This window comes from Mastigoproctus giganteus, chromosome 11, assembly GCF_048544385.1.
Source record: "Mastigoproctus giganteus isolate SK-2022 chromosome 11, ASM4854438v1, whole genome shotgun sequence".
Lineage (NCBI taxonomy): Eukaryota > Metazoa > Arthropoda > Arachnida > Uropygi > Thelyphonidae > Mastigoproctus > Mastigoproctus giganteus.
Window position 1 is genome coordinate 56,095,159 of NC_143585.1, and position 22,225 is coordinate 56,117,383.

The 22,225-nt window shown below is 36.1% G+C and overlaps 1 protein-coding gene across 1 annotated transcript in view; it reads right to left on the reverse strand.

Annotated features, from left to right (window-relative positions):
- Window positions 1–22,225, reverse strand: part of LOC150078024 (C-Jun-amino-terminal kinase-interacting protein 4-like) — a 518,865-nt gene that overhangs the window by 133,641 nt on the left and 362,999 nt on the right. Inside the window, exons 21-22 of the mRNA XM_090385183.1 lie at window positions 17,069–17,149; window positions 840–907 (exon numbers count right to left, since the gene is read on the reverse strand). Coding sequence (XP_090241309.1) covers window positions 840–907; window positions 17,069–17,149 — 149 coding nt within the window. The remainder of the gene's footprint in view (window positions 1–839; window positions 908–17,068; window positions 17,150–22,225) is intronic.

The following is a 22,225-nucleotide window of genomic DNA, read 5'->3' on the forward strand; positions in this document are numbered from 1 at the left end:
GCTAGTGCTCAAAACAGAAGGAACTGGAAATTTGCTGGAGAGGCCTTCATCCTGCAGTGGATTGAAAATGGCTGATGATGATGATGATGATGATATAAAGAATAAAATTATTATTTAGGTATATATTAAAAGGTCGAAAACCACTGTGTAAGGTATTTGTTTTGGCCTAGGGGTGCCGTGAAAAAATTACCAGGACACTAGGGGCGGCGTGCACCGAGAAAGCTTGGGAACCTCTGCACTAGAGGGTTAGTAGTTAATATATACAAGAAAAGAAAAGAGAAGAGAAGGTTGCTTTCCTTTCTAATCTAGTAAAGTTAATTTCTTTACTATAGTTTAGTTAATAGTGTGTTAATGATACTTTAAATAATGAAATGATTTCTATTTCAAGAAAGAGTGCTAATTCAGAGCAATATCACTTGGCACCTGGGTCCCCGCACCTACTGACTTCATTTGATTGGGTTATAAGTTCAATTGAAGAATTTCAGTGAAATTCTTTAATAATGCCAAATTAATACACAAATGTATATAGAGGATATTACTATGTCAAAAAAGTAAAAACAGATATATACTTTTTTAAAATTCTGATTTAATTTCTGAAAATAATTTTACATTTATTGAATGAATGAAATTAATCTGTCAAGTTTCACTTTAAATACAATCAAACTAAGAACACATCACTAATATTTTACAGAAATTATGTATGGAGTTTTCATTTTTACAGATTGCAACTAAAAATTCACTTTACAAGCCTACCACTATTGAAAATCACTATGGGTTTGGCCCACATGTAGCAAACTCACTACTGAAAGGGGTTAAGGAGAAAATGAAAAGTAACTTACCTGTTGCTCTGTGAAATATTGCTACCGTGCCATTAGCCATTGCTGCAAATGTCCTCCCTTTAAAATGTCTAATAAAAAAAAATAAAGAGCACAGAAATTCAGAATTTCTATTTAGAAAAGCAAGTATGCTCAGAAAATTCATGTGCATTATTCATTACGATATGAGTGCAATGATGTGTGTGTGTGGCCACATGCAAGAGAGAGAGAGAGAGATGTTTTGATCATCACCCCTTTCATAATTTAATGTCTTTCATTCATTTATTATACTGTCTACATTAAAAAAAAAATCAATTCTATACAGTTCTATTCTATGAAACAAGAAAAAATTTTATCTGTAAAGTTCCACTAAAAAATTATGTACAAGAAAGTAGGAATTTTCTTTAGAAAAATCCAAGGGCAGATTTATTAGCAATAATGAACAGTTAGTGGCTGCAGATTGTAAAGTATATTAAATATTGTAAGTAAAGTATTTTTGTAACTGAGAAAAAGGGAAACAATATTTCAACAAAAATATTCAATGTTCATAATTAATGTGTCCAGAGTTATCTGAAGGAAAGTCTAAATGGGAATGGAGGAAGTGCTTTTTTAGAGATATATTGCAACTGAGATTTACTGCACCCAAATTGTCAAACAAGATTTTATAGTTGCTTGCTTTTTTGTTACCCAAAAATGTTCACAAACTTTTTTTTCATTTCCAAAGGATTCAACACTTTCAAAATGTTCACCTTTTAATAACTCTCTGAAAATTGGATTGATCAATACACTTTCTTTAAAGCAGGCATCTAATAAATGGAAACTTTAGTTTTACGTATAGAAGACCATCTCCATTTCAGTCAACAGCTTTTATGAAATTCTTCATTAGACCTAACTTTATGTGAAACAGCAGTAAAAATATAATAGTTATATACTAGATTGGTTCATTCTTCTGGTTTACATCCCTTTACAATAGCAAAATATAAAGATCATTTTGTCATTTATGAAATACAGATATACACTGCTGGACAAAATTAACAGACCACGTAGAAAACATGGTATAACTCGTAGCGCTAACAATGAAGGGGGACAAAATTTGGTATAATGGAGTATCAGAGGACAGCTAGAAAGTTCAGACAGGTATAAGGGACATTTATAAGGGTTGTATAAGAATTACAAAAAAGGTCACATGACATCACTACAGCATATCATCCCCTCCACAGCTAAACAGGATTCACAGTGGTGGACCATGCTTGATATAAGGGTGACTATAAGATTCTGTGGGAAAAAATCCCATTCTTTCACCAGTGCAGAACTTAGCTCACCAAGTGGCCAAGGAGCTGGCTGTCAGTGTGCAATGTAATGTCCAAGGGAATCACACACAATTGAAATTTAGGCTCCCTCAGGTGTGTAATCTCAGCAAGAGGAAGAATTCCTACAGCATTGAGCTTGCTCAAACTATTCAAGTCTTATACACCTCAACAAGACCACCTTGCAGACACTGCAATTTGTAGAACACTGCAAATTGTAGAACATGGCTCCAGACACTGCAATTTGTAGAACATTAGCCATTCTTGGTAAGAACAAACCTTTGTTCCCCTCACCAATCTCATTACTTTTCTCTATACTCATTCCAGCAGCTCTACACCTTCCTAAAATGAGGCCTCCAGACCTTATGCAGTACTCAAGGTGTGGCCTGACCATTGCCTTATACAAAGGGATAATCACTTCCTTATCCCTGCTAGAAAATTCCTGTACATCATTGACAAGAAGCCATTAGCTGCTCTGGAAGCCTGTCTGAACTAACCAGAAAATTTCATGTCTGACTGCACAATTACTCCAGGTCCTCTTCATTCTCTACTACCGGAGTGTAGTACCACACAGTTGGTATGTTACACTGGGGCTATCGCTACCCATATGCAGCACTTTGGATTTATCAATGTTAAACTTCAGTTGCCACATCTCAGTCCATCTGGCCAGTTTTTCCAGATTCTGTTTCAGTAATGTACTGTCATTAACAATGCTGTCAACCTTCTTATCATCTGCAAACTTGGACATAAAGCCTAATATACCTTCGTCAATATCATTGATAAATATAAAAAACAATGGACCCAACACCGAACACTGAGGGACTCCACTAATAAAATTACTCAACAAAGAGCAGTGTTCACTGATTGCCACTCTGTCTTCTCCCACTCAACCTGATGGTTGAGTGGGAGAAGACAGTAGGCTTCCATGTGCAACAGTATCAAAAGCTCTCCGGAAATCCAAGTATATGATATCAAAATCATTTTTTGCATCCAGTTCCTTTGTAACCACATCATAGTATCCAATCAAATTGGTCAGACAAGACGTGCCCTTAACAATCCCATGCTGCGCTGGAACTACAACTGCGGTCTTGTCTAGATGATCCAATGCTTCTTTAACTAGTGACTCCCTTATTTTCCCTGGAACAGAAGTTAAACTGACAGGTCTATAATTACTCCTGTCACGCTTTGATCTTCCTTCGTGAATTGGGGACACATTTGCATATCTCCAGTCCGGACCTCCCCTAAGTCCAAGGGTGCTCTCATCCTTGGGTTTGCTTATTTCCTTTGCTGCCTCCTTTAATATAACTGGATAGATCCTATCCACCCAAGGTACATTTCTTATGTTTCACTTCAACAATTTCTCCTCTATTTTCATCTCAGTTATTAAAAAATCATTTAGCTCCATGTTAGAGTTTCATTGGCTTCTGGCTTCCAGGCAGATTTCTCATGTGTGAATGTAGATGCAAAATATTCATTCTGTTTGTCAGCTATAAGATCATTAACAGTCGAGCCATTAATATGAAGTGGACCAATCTGATTAATCCCTTTCCTTCTAGAGTTTACATAAGTAAAGAACTATTTGCTGTTTTTCTTTGCATTCTTTGCCAAAGATTTTTCGTAATCTGCCTTTGCTTACCCAACCTCCTTTGTGAATTGACTACAGAGTAGCTTATATCTACCATAGGTTTCTGTGTCGACTGATAATTTATATGCATTTCATGCATTCTTCTTCTCTGTAACAAGTCCCATTAGTTCATCTTATGTCCATTTAGGCTTAAACCATAAACAGTATTTCTTAGTATGTATGAAAAGCCCAGTAGCTTCCAAGAGCAATTCTTTGAATGCTTCCTATTTAGAATTTGTTTTTGGTAACATCATTAGTTGGTCCCACTGTACAGTAATACCCCGAAGTTAAGCGATAGGTGGGTCCGACGAAAATCGCTTAAGTCGAATTCGCAAAAGTCGGGGTACAACTTTGCATATAAATACATATAAATTTTGTTTAATTGGGACCAAAAATACTAGTTTAGAAGAAAAATATTAATAAAATTGCAGTTCTTTATACATATTAATACAAAATATGTATTAAAAAAATAAATGACTTAAGTAAAAAAGTTATTTCGATGTCGATGGCTTCATAAAATCTAACAAATTCGTCTGACGACACAGACTTCTTTTTTTCACTCAGAATTTCTTCGTAACAAGCTAATAATTATTTTATTCCTTGCTTTGTAGTTATAACGCGTTCTTCGTTGTAGTCTATGTTTTCTAAAATTTTTAAGCCCTTTTCAATTGAGCTGAGACCTTCTGTCAGTTTGCAATTGTCATGTGCTTTTCGCCGTTGCATCATTTAGGCCTGTAGCACGTGCAATATCACATGGTCTTTCATTTCGCTCAAAGCATTTCACAATTTCATATTTTTTCTCTATCGCAGAGGCGGACTGGCCATAAACCATAGTATGAGGCCACTATAAATTTTCCTGGGTAAGAATTTTTGACCCAGTCCGCCTCTGTTTACGAATAATTGCTTTTCTTTTTCTCTCTGAATCTGCAGTGTCTTCACCAGGACGCTTCCTTTTCACACCTTTTAAGTATTTTACTTATTTTTAGGGAATAAAGCACAATTACAAAATGAGGAGTCACGCCTGATACGCATAAACAAAGTTGCGCAGATGTAGCAACTGAATAAACAACACCATAAAGGCAGAGATACACTATTAACACCTCACATTTCTAGGGATTACTACCATAAAACAATAAAAATCCAGTTGCGTTTCTGCTAGTGGAATCTGTTATAAACTGGTAGTAAACTCGATCTAATTGCATACCGATAGCTGGAATTGTGTTGGTTTTTACGTTATTATGGTGAAATGTGTTTCCCCTAAAACAAATACATTTTCAGAATCTCCTCTTCATTCCTATCGTGTTGTGTTCGGTTGGGGTGATTCTGCGTTCGATTGCCATTTCTTGTAAACACAAAGGCGAATCGCGCATAAGCCAATTCGGTTCGTGTTATATTATAAGATATCGTTACTGTATTTATAAATAGTGTATGATCGAATTCGTGTAGTGTAAACACGTGTTATACAAGGACTGACTGTATACGGCTCGACCGACGCGATCCATTTCTCTCGTGAAAACGATGTAATTTCCGACAAACGTTGAGCACGAATTCGAATGCACACATATAAATATGACAGTTGGAATACAAATTCTTGTATATATGTGCAGCTCATGCGCAGTAAAGTTGAATTTTGTTCATCTTTCTCTCTCACTCTCTGCCGTCGCACCGTATATCGATAACATATGAAAAACGACCTTGAAGATAGTGGGCGGCAGTGTTGCCAAACGAAAAAATCAAGAACCGCGTAACTCCGAGTTCGCGTAAGTCGGGGTATTACTGTATAGAATTTAAAAACTGTTTGAGACCAATGTAGTGACCTTTACGAAAGCAAAAACCCTTCCCTTCACCCCTGATGTTAGTTATATCTTTAAGAAAATCTCACATCAGTACACTGTGATCACTGCCACCTAGTAGTTACTTCATCTGAAGAATCTTAATGCATGAATGATCACTGCTGATAATCAGAACAAGAGTATTACTCTCTGTGATTGCCTCCCAAACATGCTGCTGAAGAAAACAATCATCCAATAAGTCCAGTAAAATCTTGCTAGTGTGTGAGTGACAAATTGACAAGTTCAATTCAATATTTGGTAAGTTAAAATCTCTCATTATAAGACATTCTGATTTACTGGCCTACTCTATTTTTCTGTACAGTTGTTCATTGTACTCATCAGAGTCATTAAGCCTATAACACACTCCTACCCTCATTTTTGCTTTCCTGGTGCTTATGTCACCAAACTGACTCAACATTGCACTGTCCATCCATGTCAACTGGATGCACTGCCTTAGATTTTGTGTCTTTTTTAACTAACAGCAAAACCCCTCCTCCCTTTCTATCCTGTCTATACTTTTTTGAACACACTGTACTCCCCAAATTCCTATTCTGCATTCCTTATCACTGCATTACACCACATCGCTGATATCCCACCAATATCTGCATTTGATGTCTTGACCAGCACTTCAAATTTACCAAATTTATTTATTATACTGCTAGCATTTGTATACATGCTTGGAGTATAGTAAATAATATCAGTATAGTAAGGTATGGCATGGTCCTTGAGGCAGTCACAGATATGCCAAGCTGTGCTTGTAACCTGGGAGTCTAAAATGCTGATGGAACTGATATTCAGGTGACACTCAAGTCAAGTGGACCTAATTTCGGTAAAGTCGGTCAGTGTTTGAAAGCCAAATCTCCTGCTTGCACCTTCAAGATGGTGGTTCTGTTAGTAACCCTGGGTATAAGAGGTGCAATACTAGGTGGTAGATGACTCTCATCAACTGGTGCCATACCACAATTTTGCTTATTGATGGCTTGAAGTGTTTATTCTCCAGCACAAAGCTCCAGCAAACTCTCTCCCATCATGCAGTATAATTGATGTCTTTTTAGGCTATGACGGACATCATGCAAGATCTAATCTTCCTTATATTTCGAGGGTACAGCTCTAAAACAATGTTCGCAGACTGGCTTCTAGATAGTCCACCAGACTGTAGAAGGCTAGCTGGATTAGATAGTTTATAATCTCACTGCTCTACTCTGCCATGTAGTGACTAGAGGGAGTCTGAGTGGTGTATACATGCGGGGCATTGTCGAGGCCATGTTATGTCAAGGATCTGAGTATATTCTTTCTTACCACATGTATGCCATATCCAAAAATTTCATTACTTCACTTCATGTAGCATGTCCCCCCCACTTCTTTTTACTATTGAAAAAAAAAAAAATAAAATAAATTGCAGACATTATTAATCCACTGCAAGAGAAAAGCCTCCTCAATGATTCATGTTAAGAGAAATGGACCATAATTTATCACACTGGTCCAGTACAGGGTGGCAAATCGACTGTATTTATCAGCCAGGGTGTTGAATCCAGTCTACTCAAACAGTGTGTCTAAACCACTCCCCTCCTGGCCACTCAGTTATGGAGGCCATCCTTATTACTGAATACATCATGAATTGTCGAACCAATAGAACAAATTTAACTGCAAAAATATCTAAACTACCCATATGCTTCCTCGTTCATTTCACAAATATATGTGGTCTCAGTTCTAATCTCAGTGATATCCATTTCCACTTACAGTCTGCCAAAACCCCATGTACTTTTTCTGACAGATTTCCGGTTATCGGTTGATTCTACCACTGCTCATCTCAGTTGTCTGAATTATTTGTTGCATGATTCCTTTTGCTTCAAAGGTAAAACAATAATTTGGAATCTTCTCTTTTCGATCTTGTCTGGCTTAAAATCTCTCTACCATATTATTTGAAATTCATCAGTTGCGTCTATCGTTCTCCCAACTTCACTAATCACCGGGAACTCTTTGACTTGCTCTCTTTGGAACTTGACTTTCTCCAGTCCAACTTTCTCAACAGTGAGGCAAATTTCCTTAGTGATTTTAATGTTCAAAATAACAGCTCAAAACCCAGTTCCTCAAGATGCTGAGGCTTTTGCAATTTCTAATGACACAAATTGTTCATTTATTACCTAGCAGAATACAGACAATATCAACCATGCAGTCAACATGCTTAATCTTTTTCTCACAAACAACCCTTCTAAGTACATGGTCGAGGTGAGTGGTCCTCTAAGCACCTCAGAACACAACTTGGTGATGGTCTCTTCTCCAATATCCTAACACCCATATCCATTTTTTCCTATATTATTTTTATTTGTACCAGCTGAAAGAACATTTATGTCAATAATAGTATGAATAACTAGAATTGGGTGGGGATTAAAAGGGGAACCCTAATACTCCTATATAATTGTACCAACCTACACCACTGATATGTGGTATACAAAAGTCAAAAAAGTAAAAAGAGACAGACTTAGAACAATACAATGAAAGATGTTCCCAATAATGAGATCAGCTTGCCAAACAGCTTCCACCCCTGCTGTTCAGGTTCTGGCTAGTAGGCTCCCAAATTGACTAATTATTTTTTGAGGCATCAGCTACCACCTATAAAAGCAACATCTTGCTGGGATTCTCAGCATAAACCTGAATTTGACAAGTGAATCAAAGGCAGAAAGGTATATGGAAAGCTGATAAGTGGTCAGTTCTGACCACAAGTTTATCTATGTTGGAGCAATGTTCTTAACTGAACATAGTTCCATCAAAAGCAAACTCCACCAATTGAGCTTCACAGATACACAAACCTGCACATGTGGAGAAATCAAACCTGATCTTACACAATTTGTGACTAACCATTATGAAAGTATGTTGGTCACCCACTTAGCAGTCTTCCTGAAGACTGCTAAGTGGGTGATCCAGCATGATTCTTAGGTTTTCAATAAAACAATATTCCCGGTCTTCCTGAAGACCAGGAACATTCTTTTATTGAAACTAAGGATGCATACCTTCCAAGATTTTGCAATTGGTATCTTCATAAAGCATAGTACAATTATATATGAATCACAGGGTAGCATGGCAGCTATATACCAACAATTGGGCAGCATAGACCAGGTTATGGTTTACCTTAATTTAGTATATGCTGCCCTAACCAATAAATGTCAAGTAAAAAAATAAAAAGAAAGGTAGCACACACCCCCCAATCCCCTATGTTGTCACATTTCCCGAGACTTGCATATAATGAAGTACTACCTGATTAAACTATTTGCTATTAATTCTTGGTGGAGATCCACTAGGGGTGGGAAGGGCCTATCTTAGGCTTAGGCAAACTAGGCATGTGCCTAGGGCCCATATTTTGAGGTGGCCCTTAAATGGCAATGGACACAGCCAAAATTAATGATATCCATATGTGTTGCATATTATATTCTTAATTTTTACCCTTAGAAATATATATAAATATATTTGCTTTACATTTTTATATTGACTGTAATCTAATTTTGGATTATAGCATTAATTTTTTTTTATTATTAAAGTAGAGTGCAGGGGCCCTCGAAAATGTTTTGCCTAGGGACCAAATACTCAAAAGATAGGCACTGGGGATGGGGGTCTGGCTAACTCTTGGCTGCCAGTGGTGGGACTTATGCTGATTTCAGGTGATTATTTTACTCTTCCTTATTTTGATTTTGAATTTTAGTTGCATAGCTGAGCAGTAGTGTTCCTATCCCCATCTCTGAGATGCAGTGGAGATTCATTTTTGCTTCTATACAAAGACTGCTTTGTATTGGAGGTGTTCATAATGTTCCCAAGACAATTCTCAAGACACTGTATTGAATGGTATTTAATACTGCTCTTTCTTGCAAAATCATAAACAGGAGTTGCATAAATGAAACAGGACCTGATTAGTGCACAATACAGATGTGTTCAGCCCATCACTTTGTTGTAGAAATACTTTTAAGGAGGCCTGATTTTTTTTAAACACAAGGTACATAAATGAGTAATTTGTAAAATAATAAGAAGTTACCTCAATATAATACGTAGAACACTTCCGTATGATACTCTCCAGCAATTAAAACGAAAAAATCAAAAATCTTACGTAACAGTAAAAAATAATTAAAAATCAATCTAACGCACATTTAAAAATTAAATAAATTAATTTTAAAAATTTAACGAAAAAATGCTATACGATTTCCCTTCCTGAAGCTGACAATGCTTTGCAACAATATGTCGTGATCACAGGAACAAAAATTACTGAATACGGGTGAGTATGAAACTTAAATAGGGATTAGTTGTCCTTGCAAATGCACATAAAGCCCATGAATTGGAGATAAGAAATGGCCGGTGAACATTAACAGAATTCTCATGTAATTTAATTTCGACAGTTTCTGCAATTAATAGTCTGTTATAATTACGTTGGACACTAAGTACTTTGGCCTTGTTAAATAAAAAAGTATGTTTTTCATTAACGGCATGAAAGGCTAGTTCTGATGCTATTAAATGAGAAGCACAAACTGAGGCTGCGTGTTGATTAACATGAAAATTCAGAGGAAGACGTGTAGAACTTTGGTATGACCAGTTGCAATCACCGTAAGAAATGTTGTATACCAGGTCATTTGTGATCTAAATGAGGAAAGGACTGAGCGATTTTTTAGTATAGTGTGTAGTTTCCGTACTGGCCTGGCCAGTACGGAAACTACACACTATACTAAATTTTAAATTCGGTATCTTTAAGAATCCGCTATGCTGTTTGTGCACTGTTCAACATATAGGACAGAAATAAAGTATTTTTTAATATTACGATTGTTGGTTGACGTAGTATTTGTATCCTATCCCTAACTTGTACCCCAATTCGGTTTATTGTAGCAAGGGCATAATCCCTGTTTAAGAATATTTATAGGCATTTAGAAATTGATTAAAGATAATAGATCCCTTGTAGGAGAACGGGTGATAGCTGTTATAATGTAGAAGATTGCCGGTGTTTGTAGGTTTACAATAGATGCTAAATTCGATTTTATTCGCGTCCCGAGTAAGCATGAAATTTAATGACTTTGTATCCGTATCCTCCCTTTCCAATGTAAATTGGAGTCTAGAGTGAATATAATTAAACGAATGTAAAATATCTTGAATAGTAGTATTAACAATAATAACTAGAAGATAGTCTAAATACCTCCCGTAGTATGTGATATGGGGTAGAAAAGGCATCAAATGTATACGCTCAATCGTTGAGAGATATACCTCCGATATTAAGCTGCTCAAGCTCAATCCCATTGGCAAACCAAAAAATTTGTTTGTATACTTTGTCTGGAAAGGTGATATAGTTGACCTCAACTAAGAGTTTAATTAAGTGAAAAATTTCTTTAATAGGAAGCTTCGTATAATTAATTGGTATAGAATTATCATTTAACATATCCCAAATAATATCCAATGTGTATTCAACATTTACATTTGTATAAAAACTAGGTAACATCTAGTGATAATAAATTATCATTATCGCCAAGTCTACAGCCCTTAAAGTTATTAAATAATGTATCGTAGTTCTTAATCCCAAATTGTATCGCCTGTCTAAAGGGTTTTATAATGCTATATACACGTGTAGCCAAGGATGAAAATGCTGAGTTTCAATAGGAAACAATAGGCCGAATAGGAAATCCGGTCTTGTGTAATTTGAAAAGTGCAGGAATATTGTATATTCTGGCTTTCAATTCCTTTAACTGAGCCATAGCAATGTAGTCATTTGACTACATTACTATGGCTCAGTTAAAGGAATTGAAGAAATCACACAAGACCGGATACCAAATTTAAAATTGTGGCCAGGACAATACGGAAACTATACACTATACTGAAAAATCACTCAGTCCTTTCCTCGTTCGCAACACAAATAAACGACCTGGACAACATTCCTTGTGGTGATTGCAACTCGTCGTAACACTGTTCTACGCGTTTTCCTCTGAATTTGTGTTAATCAACACGCAGCCTCAGTTTGTGCTTCTCATCCAGTCAGAATTAGCCTTCTGCCGTTAATGAAAAACATACTTTTTTATTTAACGAGGCCAAAATACTTAGTGTCCAACATAATTATACCAGACTTTTCCAGCTCTAATATCCTGTCTTCACCAATGACAGGATATTAGAGCTGGAAAAGGAATTAGAAAATGTGAATTGGAATATCATCGGTTTGGCTGAAAGAAGAAGAAGAAATTAATCACTTATAAGTTTATCAAGTGGAAATCTGCTGTACACCAATGGAAACAGTGAAAGGAGCTAAGGTGTAATTGGCTTTCTGGTCCATAAAGATATCAAAAACAACATTTGGAATTCAAAAGTACATCACCAAGGGTGTCAAGACTAATACTCAGAATCTCTAAGAGGTACAAGCTAAAGGTTATAATGATTTATGCACCAACATTGAGTCATGATGATGAAGAGGTTGAAGAAATGTGCACTGAAATTGAGTCTTCTAGATGAGCAGAAAACCCACTAAATTATCATTATGGGATACTTCAATGCTAAGGTTGGAAAAAGACAAAACAGTGCAGAAAGGGGAATTATAGGAAATTTTGGAATTGGTGAAAGAAATGAAAGAGGCGAAAGACTTGTGGAATTTGAAGAATCTCAAGGATTGTCAGTAATGAACACTTTTTTCAAGAAAAGAGTGAACAGAAAGTGGACATGGAAGAGTCCAAATGGATTAACAACATGAAATTGACTTCATCCTCACTAACAGAAGATATATTCTGAATGATGTTACTGTCTTGAACAAGGTAAATGTTGGAAGTGATCACAGAATGGTAAGATGCACACTTGATATAGATGTAAGAAAAGAAAGGAAAAAACTGACTCGAGTAAATAATACGAAGGTCTTTGAGATAACAGAAGAGGAGAAAAAGCAGTATGTACTGGAACTTAAGAACAAGTTTGAGCTTCTACAGATGGCTCAGGACCAAGATATCGACGAGGAATATTACAACTTTCTGAAAGTGAAAGCCCAAGAAACCTATACGTAAAAAGAAATCCAAAGAAGAAAAAATTAGTCAAGAAACAAGTGTCATGACAAACCGAAGACGATGAATGAAGAGCAAGATAAACACTGACAAGGGGAAAATTAAATATATTTAGTTATGCAAAGCCATTAGAAAGAGACTCAGAGAGGACATAAGAAGATTTAACACAAGAAAAGTAGAACAAGCATTAAGGGAAAACAGTGGACTTAAATCAGCAGCCATGTGCAGTAATACAGAAAGATAAATGATACGGAAACTGAAGAATAGCGATGGTGTACTTATAAATAGCAGAGAAGGCATAATTCAAATAGAAGAAGACTACTATAGAGAATTATACAAGGAGCGAGGAAATTATGCCAGCAGTGGAGAAGATGGAGCACAAATTAGCAACACATACGACATACCCGATATCCTTCGTGATGAGGTAGAACATGCACTGAAGAAAATTAAGAATCAGAATGCCCCAGAAGAAGATGAAGTTACTGTAGAGTTGTTAAAATTGGGAGGAAGAGACATGACACAAACTGGCAAGACTCTTGACAAAATACATTAGAAAAGGTGACACCTAAGGAGTGGAATAATGCAATCATAGTTTTGCTGCATAAGAAAGGAGACAAATCAGAAATTGGAAATTATAGAACAATTAGCTTGTTATCCCACATCTACAAGTTGGTCACAAGGGTCATTACTAACAGAATAGAAAGAATACTTGATGAGAATCAACCGAAAGAGCAAGCTGGCTTTAGGACAAGATTCTCAACTATGGATCACCTTCATGTAATATCACAGCTAATGGAGAAAGCAAATGAATATAAAACACCATTATGCCTGGCATATGTGGATTATGAAAAGGCATTTGACTCCATACAGCATAAGGCAATGTTTCGGGAACTGGAAAGACGAAGCATAGATACCCCACATATTATGATTTTGAAAAAAATATATGAGAACGCAACCTCCTTTATTAGACTACACAAAGACAGTAGCAACTTTAAAATCGAGAAAGGAGGTCAACATGGAGGCACAATATCTCCAAAGTTGTTTACTGCTGCCCTTGAGAAAGCTTTCAGAAGATTATACTGGTTGCAGAAAGGAGTCAATGTGAATGGAGAGTACCTAAACCATTTATGATTTTGGAGATGATGTTGTGGTCATAAGGTACAATCCCAAAGAATTAGAGGAAAATCTTAATCAGTTTTGCACAGTTAGTAAGAATTTTGGACTAAAGATGAATATGGCTAAAACAAAAGTAATGATGAACAAGTATGCCACAGAAAGGGACATAATGATTGAAGGAGCAGTAATTGAAAAGGTGGAGTCATATACTCATCTGGGACAAGTTATTAGCTCTAATAATGATAAATGGCTGGAAGTCAAGAGATGGATAGCATTCAGGAAATATAGTCATATACTGAGGAGCAATATCCCAGTTTGTCTGAAACGTAAAATAATGAACCAATGTATACTCCCCACCATGACTTATGGAAGTGAAACTTGGGCACTTACCAAAAGAATGGAAGAGAAGCTGAGAACTACACAATGAAGAATGGAACAAATTATGTGGAACCAGACTGTTAGGTAAGAAGAGAAACACATGGATTAGGCAACAAACTCAAGTAAAGGACATTTTTATGAAAACTAAAGAACTAAAATGGTACCCAAGAGGGTACCATTCTGTGTAAAAGAAAACCTAAAGACAATGGTGAAGATGGATAGACGAAATTCATGAGTTTGTGGCTAGTAAATGGATGGCCATTGCACAAAACAGAAGGAACTGGAAAGTTGCTGGAGAGGCCTTCATCCTGGAGTGGATTGAAAATGGCTGATGATGATGGTTAATTTCAGAAACTGTCAAAATTAAATTAAATAATTATTCGGTTAATGTTCGCAGGCCATTTTTAATCTCCGATTCATGGGCTGTTACATGCATGCGTGAGGACAAATAATCCCTATTTAAGTTTCAAGCACACCCTTATTCGGTAATTTTCGTTCCTATGATCACGACATACGGTCGAAAAGCGTTGTCAGCTTCGGGAAGGGAAATCGTTTTCCATTTTTTTGTTAAATTTCCTTTAATTAATCTATTAAATTTTTAATTGCGTTAGATTTATTTTTAATTGTGTTCAATTGATTTTTAATTATTTTTTATTGTTATGTAAGATTTTCAATTTTTTCATTTTAATTGCTGGAGAGTATCATACGGAAGTGTTCTACTATTATATTGATGTAAACTTCTCTTATTATTTTACAAATATTGATATCAACATAGAACATTTTAAGCATTACAGCTCTGGTTCATACTATCAAATAAATGAGTAATGTCTGATACAGAGGTTAGTTTGCTATATGGTAACTAGGCCTAGATATCATACAGAGTTTAGTGTTAGGATTAGATGACATTACAAAAGGTTCTGGATGTGCGCTGCGATTCTTAAAGACGTCTGATAACAGTGGTTTAGTGTTTCAAGAGACGATAGCCATTACATGCCACACAATATGTTATTTTGTTTACTGAAGTTGTTTCTATAAAGTACATATTCTGGAAGTGACTTGAAATTATGAGATCATCTTTGCAAATGATACAAAGGTCAACAGGTTTGTTAATGACACTAATGACAGTATGCTGCTGCAACAGGATCTAGAAAAGTTGAGCAGATGGGCTGAGAGTTGGCAACTGAAGTTTAACATTGACAAATGTAAAGTACTGCAAATGGGAAACAGTAACCCCAGAGAAATATCAACTGGGTGGTACTACACTGACCATAGTAGAGAGTGAAAAGGACCTGGGGGTAATTGTGCAGGCAGATATGAAGTTTTCTGAGCAGTGCAGACGATCTGCAAGAGTAGCTCATGGTGTCTTGTCAATGATATACAGGAATTTTTCTAGCAGGGATAAGGTAGTGATAATCTCCTTGTATAAGGCAATGGTCAGGCCACACCTTGAGTACTGTATACAGGTCTGGAGGCCTCATTTTAAGAAGGATGTAGAGCTGTTGGAACAAGTACAGAGAAGGGAACAAGGGTTGCCCTTATGAAGAAAGGCTTAAGTTTTGCAAATTACAGTGTCTGGAGACGAGGCACCTGCAAGGTTATCTGATTGAGGTGTATAAAACCTTGAATGGTTTGAGCATGCTCAATGCTGATGGGATTCTTCCACTTGCTCTGAATAATCGCCTGAGAGGGCATAAATTCAAATTGAGGAAGGACAGTTGTAGGATAGATGTGCGGAAGTTTGCCTTTAGCTAGCAGGTGGTTGATTGCTGGAACAAACTTCCATCTGTCATTGCAGAAGTTAATACCTGAAATAAATTCAAGGCAGAACTAGACAAACATTTGGAGCAAGTGCATGGGTGAAATGAGAAGGGGGGTTCTTTTTGTTTTTTGACTGATGCTATATAAGTTTGCTTTCTTGCATCATGTTCCTTTGCTAATACTAATGTTGTAATATATTTATCTGAATAGAAAACAAAGTAGCACTAAGTACTGACCTGCGCAGAATGGCTTCTTCATGCATCATTATTTTGAAATGTGTGATTGAGACAATGTTTTTGTACCATACCTGGAAGGTTGTGAGAAGCAAAAAACCTTGTATGAGCTGTGGTAACTGCTCTTAGTCCCAAGGATTGAAGGTTGTGCATGATTTAGATGTGAGGATTTATTTTTTGATCACAGACCGGCACTTCTCCATTACACTAAGAGCACAAGCAGCTTGTTTAGGGTGTGGATAGTTCTGGGTGGTAAGGGTTTCGTTTCAATGATCACCAGAATTGCATCTATGATATAAATATTTACCTGCTTTAGAATAAGTTGTGGAAATCTATCATTTTCAGCAAATGCCATTGGTGGGAGATCACTGTCAGCTTGGATTGGTTCTTCTTTTGAAATGATGACACCTGTGAGGATATCTTGTTGGCAATTGTTCTGCAGGTTCTGCATGTTATCTTGGTTTCTGGAATAAGTCTATAGCACTTCATCACACTTACACGTTGAATTGCTGTGGGAACAATTTCTTTCCCCAAAAGATGGTTTTCCAATTGTGATGGATTACCGATTTGTTGAACTTGACATGAGCTTTAGGGTAAGCAATTCTGTTTGTGGGACTAAGTATTTTCACCTCACATGGAGCTATTGCTCATTATGGAATTCTAGGCTGAAAAATGCTCTTCATGCAGCTGTTGTAACGAAAAGGACAGTAATAGGTGAATGCCAATCTGTAGCTTAAATTATGGTGTCAAAAAATTCTTTTAGATGAAATTATTTATAAAAATTGTTAAGAAGAGAAATAATTTTTAGATTTTTTGTTTCTCTCAATAACAACTAGAGTACTCATTAGCAGCATATTTCCTATAATCTAATGTGTTTAAATGAGATTTATCCTGAAGATATCACTTTATTTTAATCCTACTTAATTTCAAATGAAACTGACTCATGCATAGTGTAAAATATAAATAAAAATTTAAATGAAAATATAAATGTGATAATTACTTACACAATATTTAACACAGCATCTCTGAGCTTCACAGTTTGTATACATCTCCACCACTGAGCAACAGCTGAGTGAATAAATATACTAAACAAACAAAAAAAAAAAAAAAATTTTAAAATATCAAAAATTTAATTCAAAAAAATTTATTTAAATTAAAATTTAAATAATTCAGCTACCAGTGAGCTTAAGAACAAACAAACATTAAAATACTTTACCTTATGAAGAAAGTTGTTGCTGCTGAGTGGAATTAACAGCACAGATCCACTAAAAGCTATAATACTGTTGCAATTGGCAATTTTCAAATATAAACAGATAACCTTTCCATAGCATTGAAGGCTGCTTTCGTTGATAAGCTCATACAGAGAATTCACAGATTGTAAGAATAATAACAAAGAGGAAAATGGAAGAAACATTCTGCACTTAAAGCCAATCCCCAGATGTTCAACTTTTATTGCTATTTTTGCTACAAACTATTGCTACATGTTTACAGCTGGGTACAGCTTCTGATTTCCCCACTGCCATCACTGCTTGATAAAATTTTAGTGCATGTGCAACTTTCTAACAATAACAGTTCCTTAATATTTTTATTTGCATTTAATTCTTTTTTTGCAATTTATTTCTTTTACAAAATGGTTGTGAGACCATTCCTTTTATACCAACTATCTAGATTTGTCATATCCAGCCATATGCAACTTTCTAAGATTCTAGGTTTGTCTTCCAGTTCTTGTGTTACCTACCAATGAGAATTTTATTGATTCCCACTGGAGCCTATTACTTCAGTCAGCCTATTACTTCAGTTCAAAGTTTGAAAACAGTGCATCCGTTAAATCTCTAATGAACCATTATAATGTTGATGACCAAACCATATGCAACATCATAAAAATTACAGGAAAGCTATTAGACTTAAAATCGACATTGCAAAAAATAAAGGGAAGCATCGTATTGGACATGCGAGTAGTGCGTGGTAAGTTTTTTATCTATCGCCATAATTTTTTTACATAGGTTGCTGAACATTTTTCAATACATACTCCCTGACTTATGCAACTACGAATTCACGTAATTTTTTTTTTTTAGGTTTGTAAAATTTAAAACAAACAAAAATAATAAATAAATAAAATAAGCAATCAATAACGATGATCACGGCACGCACAAATTGCACAAGTGAGATACGGAGTAACAAGCAAAAAATATGAAGGAAGAGAAGATTCTTACAATTTATTTAAGGTTTTTTCTGAGTTTTTTTTATGACTGAAGATTTCAGTGAAAGGGACACACATTTCACCATAATAACGTAAAACCCACAGAATTCCAGCGACTGGTATTTTTGAAAATGCAATAAGATGAGTTTACTACCTTTTATAATTAGATGCACGAACAGAAAAGCCCAATAAAACAGAAAGTGCAAATTGTTTTTATTTTTTTATGGCAGTGTATTGGTATTGGTATTTAAGGGCACAAGGGCAGGTAAGGCCAAAATGTGCCAGGTCCTATATTATTATCCTAAAGTAATATAATCTGTTCCATTTTGCATCATAGGAATTCATATATATGTATTTGCTTCAGAAAGGTATAGAGTGTAGCTAGGTTAGCACTATTGCCATTCATGTGGTTAACCGATAACGGTTCTTGCAGTTGTGATTGAGAGTGAAAAATACTTCTGAAAGGGGAATAGTGAGGACAATCTAAAAGTATATGCTTGACTGTAAGCAGTAGTGTACAATGCGTGCATCGAGGTGGGTCATCCCACATGAGTAGAAACATATGGGTTAGGTGCGTATGTCCAATCCTTAGTCTTGCTAGTACAACTTCTTCCTGTCTATTTTGTCTGAAGCTGGAAATTCATAATGCTGGTTCTTCTTTGATTTGGAGCAACTTGTTATTACTTTGTGCCTCCCATATTTCTGACCACTGAAACATTAGACTTTTTTTTTTTATATGCTTCAAATAATCTCTATATGGTACTTGGTAATTTGATGGTGTTGTACTGTTTGGTTTTTTGGCTGCCTGATCTGCTCTCTCATTGCCTAAGATACTAGAACGCCCTGGGATCCAGCAGAATTTCACTGAATGATTCCTACTTCGTAGATGGTTTAAACAGCAAGTGATTTGTTTTTTGATTGGCTTTGATATTGAAAATTGATTGCCCAAAGCAGACACTGCACTCAATAAATCAGTGTATATTATACTGCTAGCATTGTGGAGAGTATTAATATTCTGTACAGCTAGTCTGATTGCATATAACTCAGCAGTATAACTGCTACATTCAACTGGTAGTGATATGGAGACTGTAAAAGATGGAAAGACAGCTGCAGCACCAACAGCAGAACTTGTTTTTGAGCCATCTGTATATATTTGGCAGCTTTGTATATTGTTGAGGGCATGTTCTTTGTGTAGTTGTTTGATATTTTCATCTGCCAGGGATTTCTTTCCCATTGATAAAAATGGGTATCACAGTGAGGTAGATTTATAGACCAAGGTGGATCAGGAATATCGCTCTCTTGAAGTATGTTATCAAAATCAATATTCCAAGTGTGAAGCAAATCTTTTAGTCTAATGCCAGTTGGTCTATTTTCAGTCGGTTTAATGTTATAAAATGCTGTCCATTCAGGGTTGGAAAGCAACGGTCGAACGGAATGGTCTGGAAGGCTTTGAATTTTAGCTGCATAATTTAGAAGTAACATTTTCCTTTGAAGGTGAAGTGGAGGTTCGTGTGCCTCTACCTACAGACTGAACAAGGAATGTTCTAAATGCACACAGAGCAGTACGAAGGGCACTGTGTTGGATGGTATTAAGTCTGATTAATGCACTTTTCCTAGCTGAATCATACACAATAGCACAGTAGTCTAAATGAGATCTGATAATAGCACGATAAAAATGTAATAGAGTGTATCTATCAGCTCCCCATGTCATAGCAGAAATGGACCTAAGTATATTAAGTTTCTTTAGACAAACAGTTCGGAGGTATGTGATATGTGAAACAAAGTTCAGTTTGGTGTCCAATGTTAAGCTTAGGAAATGAAGATTACTGGTGAGAGGGATCAAATGGTTTTTTAATCTGAGTTCCGGTTCTGGGTGTAGCTTATGTTTTTTGCAAAAGTGAACTGCAATTGTTTTTTGTTCTGATAAACAATATCCACTCTGCATTGCCCATGTCTCCAATTTATTTATGGAGAGTTGCAGCTATCTTTCAATGGTATGAATATTTTGTGGATGGCAAGATAAAGTAAGATCATGAGCATACATATATAGTTCTATGGTATTTGGGATGTTGTGTGTTATGGTGTTCATCTAAGTGAAAAAAGGGTAGAGCTCAGTACTGATCTTTGTGGGACACCTTCTTGAGTGTAGGACCGAGAAAGTACAGATTGGTAGCGAACCTGAAAGGTTCTGTGTTGAAGAAAATTTCTAATGAACTCTGGTAAGTGCACTCGTAATCCTATGGAATGAAGTTCTCTCAATATGCCATACCTCCAGGTAGTGTCGAAAGCCTTTTCTATATCGAGACTTACCATTACAAGGTGTTCATTTTTGACGTAAGCATTGCGGATGTTAGTCTTGGCTTTCACCATTAGATCCAAAGTGGGTCTGTTTTGTCGGAAACCGAACTCATTATTGTTCATCAGTGCTTTAGCTTCAAGAACCCAGGTAAACCGTCTGTGTATCATTCTTTCTAGGATTTTACTTAGGCAGCTGGTTAGAGAAATAGTTCGGTAATTTTCTGGAAGTGAGTGATCTTTTCCTCCTTTAGGAAAGGCTAAAATGATGGAATGATGCCAGGAAGATGGATATGTACCTTCAAGAAAAATCCGATTATAGAACATTAATAGTAAATTCAAGGCCGTACTATTTATGTTTCAGCATTACATAATATATACTATCAGGTCCAACTGTTGGGTGATCTATTTAATGCTGTTTGCAGTTCAAATAGGTTAAACAGTTGATTATAGGCAATATTTTGGGTAGTATGGAATTTTATTTTGTACCTTTCAGCCGAAGCTTTGATTTTAAGAAAAGAGTTGCCATATGCTGATGTGGCAGATTTTTGGTAGAAATTCTCTGCAAGGGCGTTAGCTATTTCTTCTTCAGAAGAAATAGCTAACGCCCTTGCAGAGAATTTCTTCTTCAGAAGAAATTTCCTGTCTATTTTTGATTAAGATGGGAGAAGGAAGAGGCAGATATTTCCCATTTAATTACCGAATCTTTTTCCAGATGAAACGACTGCTAGTATCCTTTGTAATAGTGGAGGCAAACTGTATCCATGATTCCTTTTTGGCTTTTCTTCTAATTTTGTCTAGCTTTAGACTTGAGCCTTTTATATTGAATTAGGTTGTTGGTAGTTGGGAACTTCCAGAACAGGTTCCAAGCTTTATTTTTTTCCTTTCTGGCATTGGTACAAGCTTCATTCCACCAGTGTTTAAGGTTTTTGTGCTTACATGTGGAGGCTTGAGGTATTGCTTCAGAGGCAATGGTCGTATTTGCCAGGTAATATGCTCTGTGACATCACCAATGGGTTGTAGACTGATCAATTGGCTATCAAAATAAAGATGGGTTGAAAACTTTTCCCAATCTGCTCTGGAGAATTTCCATTTTGAGCAATTATCAGGGTATGATGTTTGCAGTGTTTGGATTCTGCATATGATTGGAAAGTGATCACTATTGTGTGGGTCATTTAATACTGTCTATTCTATACTGGGATATAATATGGGGGAACAGGGAGTTAAATCAATTGCTGACATAGATCCAGTGGGAAGGTGAATATAAGTATTTTCACCAGTGTTAAGTAATGTTAGATTAAGTTGGTCTAATATCGTCTCGATCAAGTGTCCTCTATTGTCCATGTGGTCTGATCCCCACAATGGATGATGTGCATTGAAATCACCAAGGATACAAAAAGGTGGTGGTATTTGTCTTATGAGGTCTTCTAGTTCTTTAAACGTGCACATCTTGTTAGGTGGAAAGTACAGAGATACTAGAGTTAGAATTTGCCCAACTGATACACGTACAGCAATAGCTTCTAAGTGGGTTTGAAGCGGAATGTTTCTAGAAGGTATTTTACAGTCAACTAGAATCGCAATGCCTCCACATGTGGATAATGAGGAGTTTCTATCTTTTCTGTAAAATGTAAAATTTCTGATTGATGGAGTTACTTGTGGAGTTAGA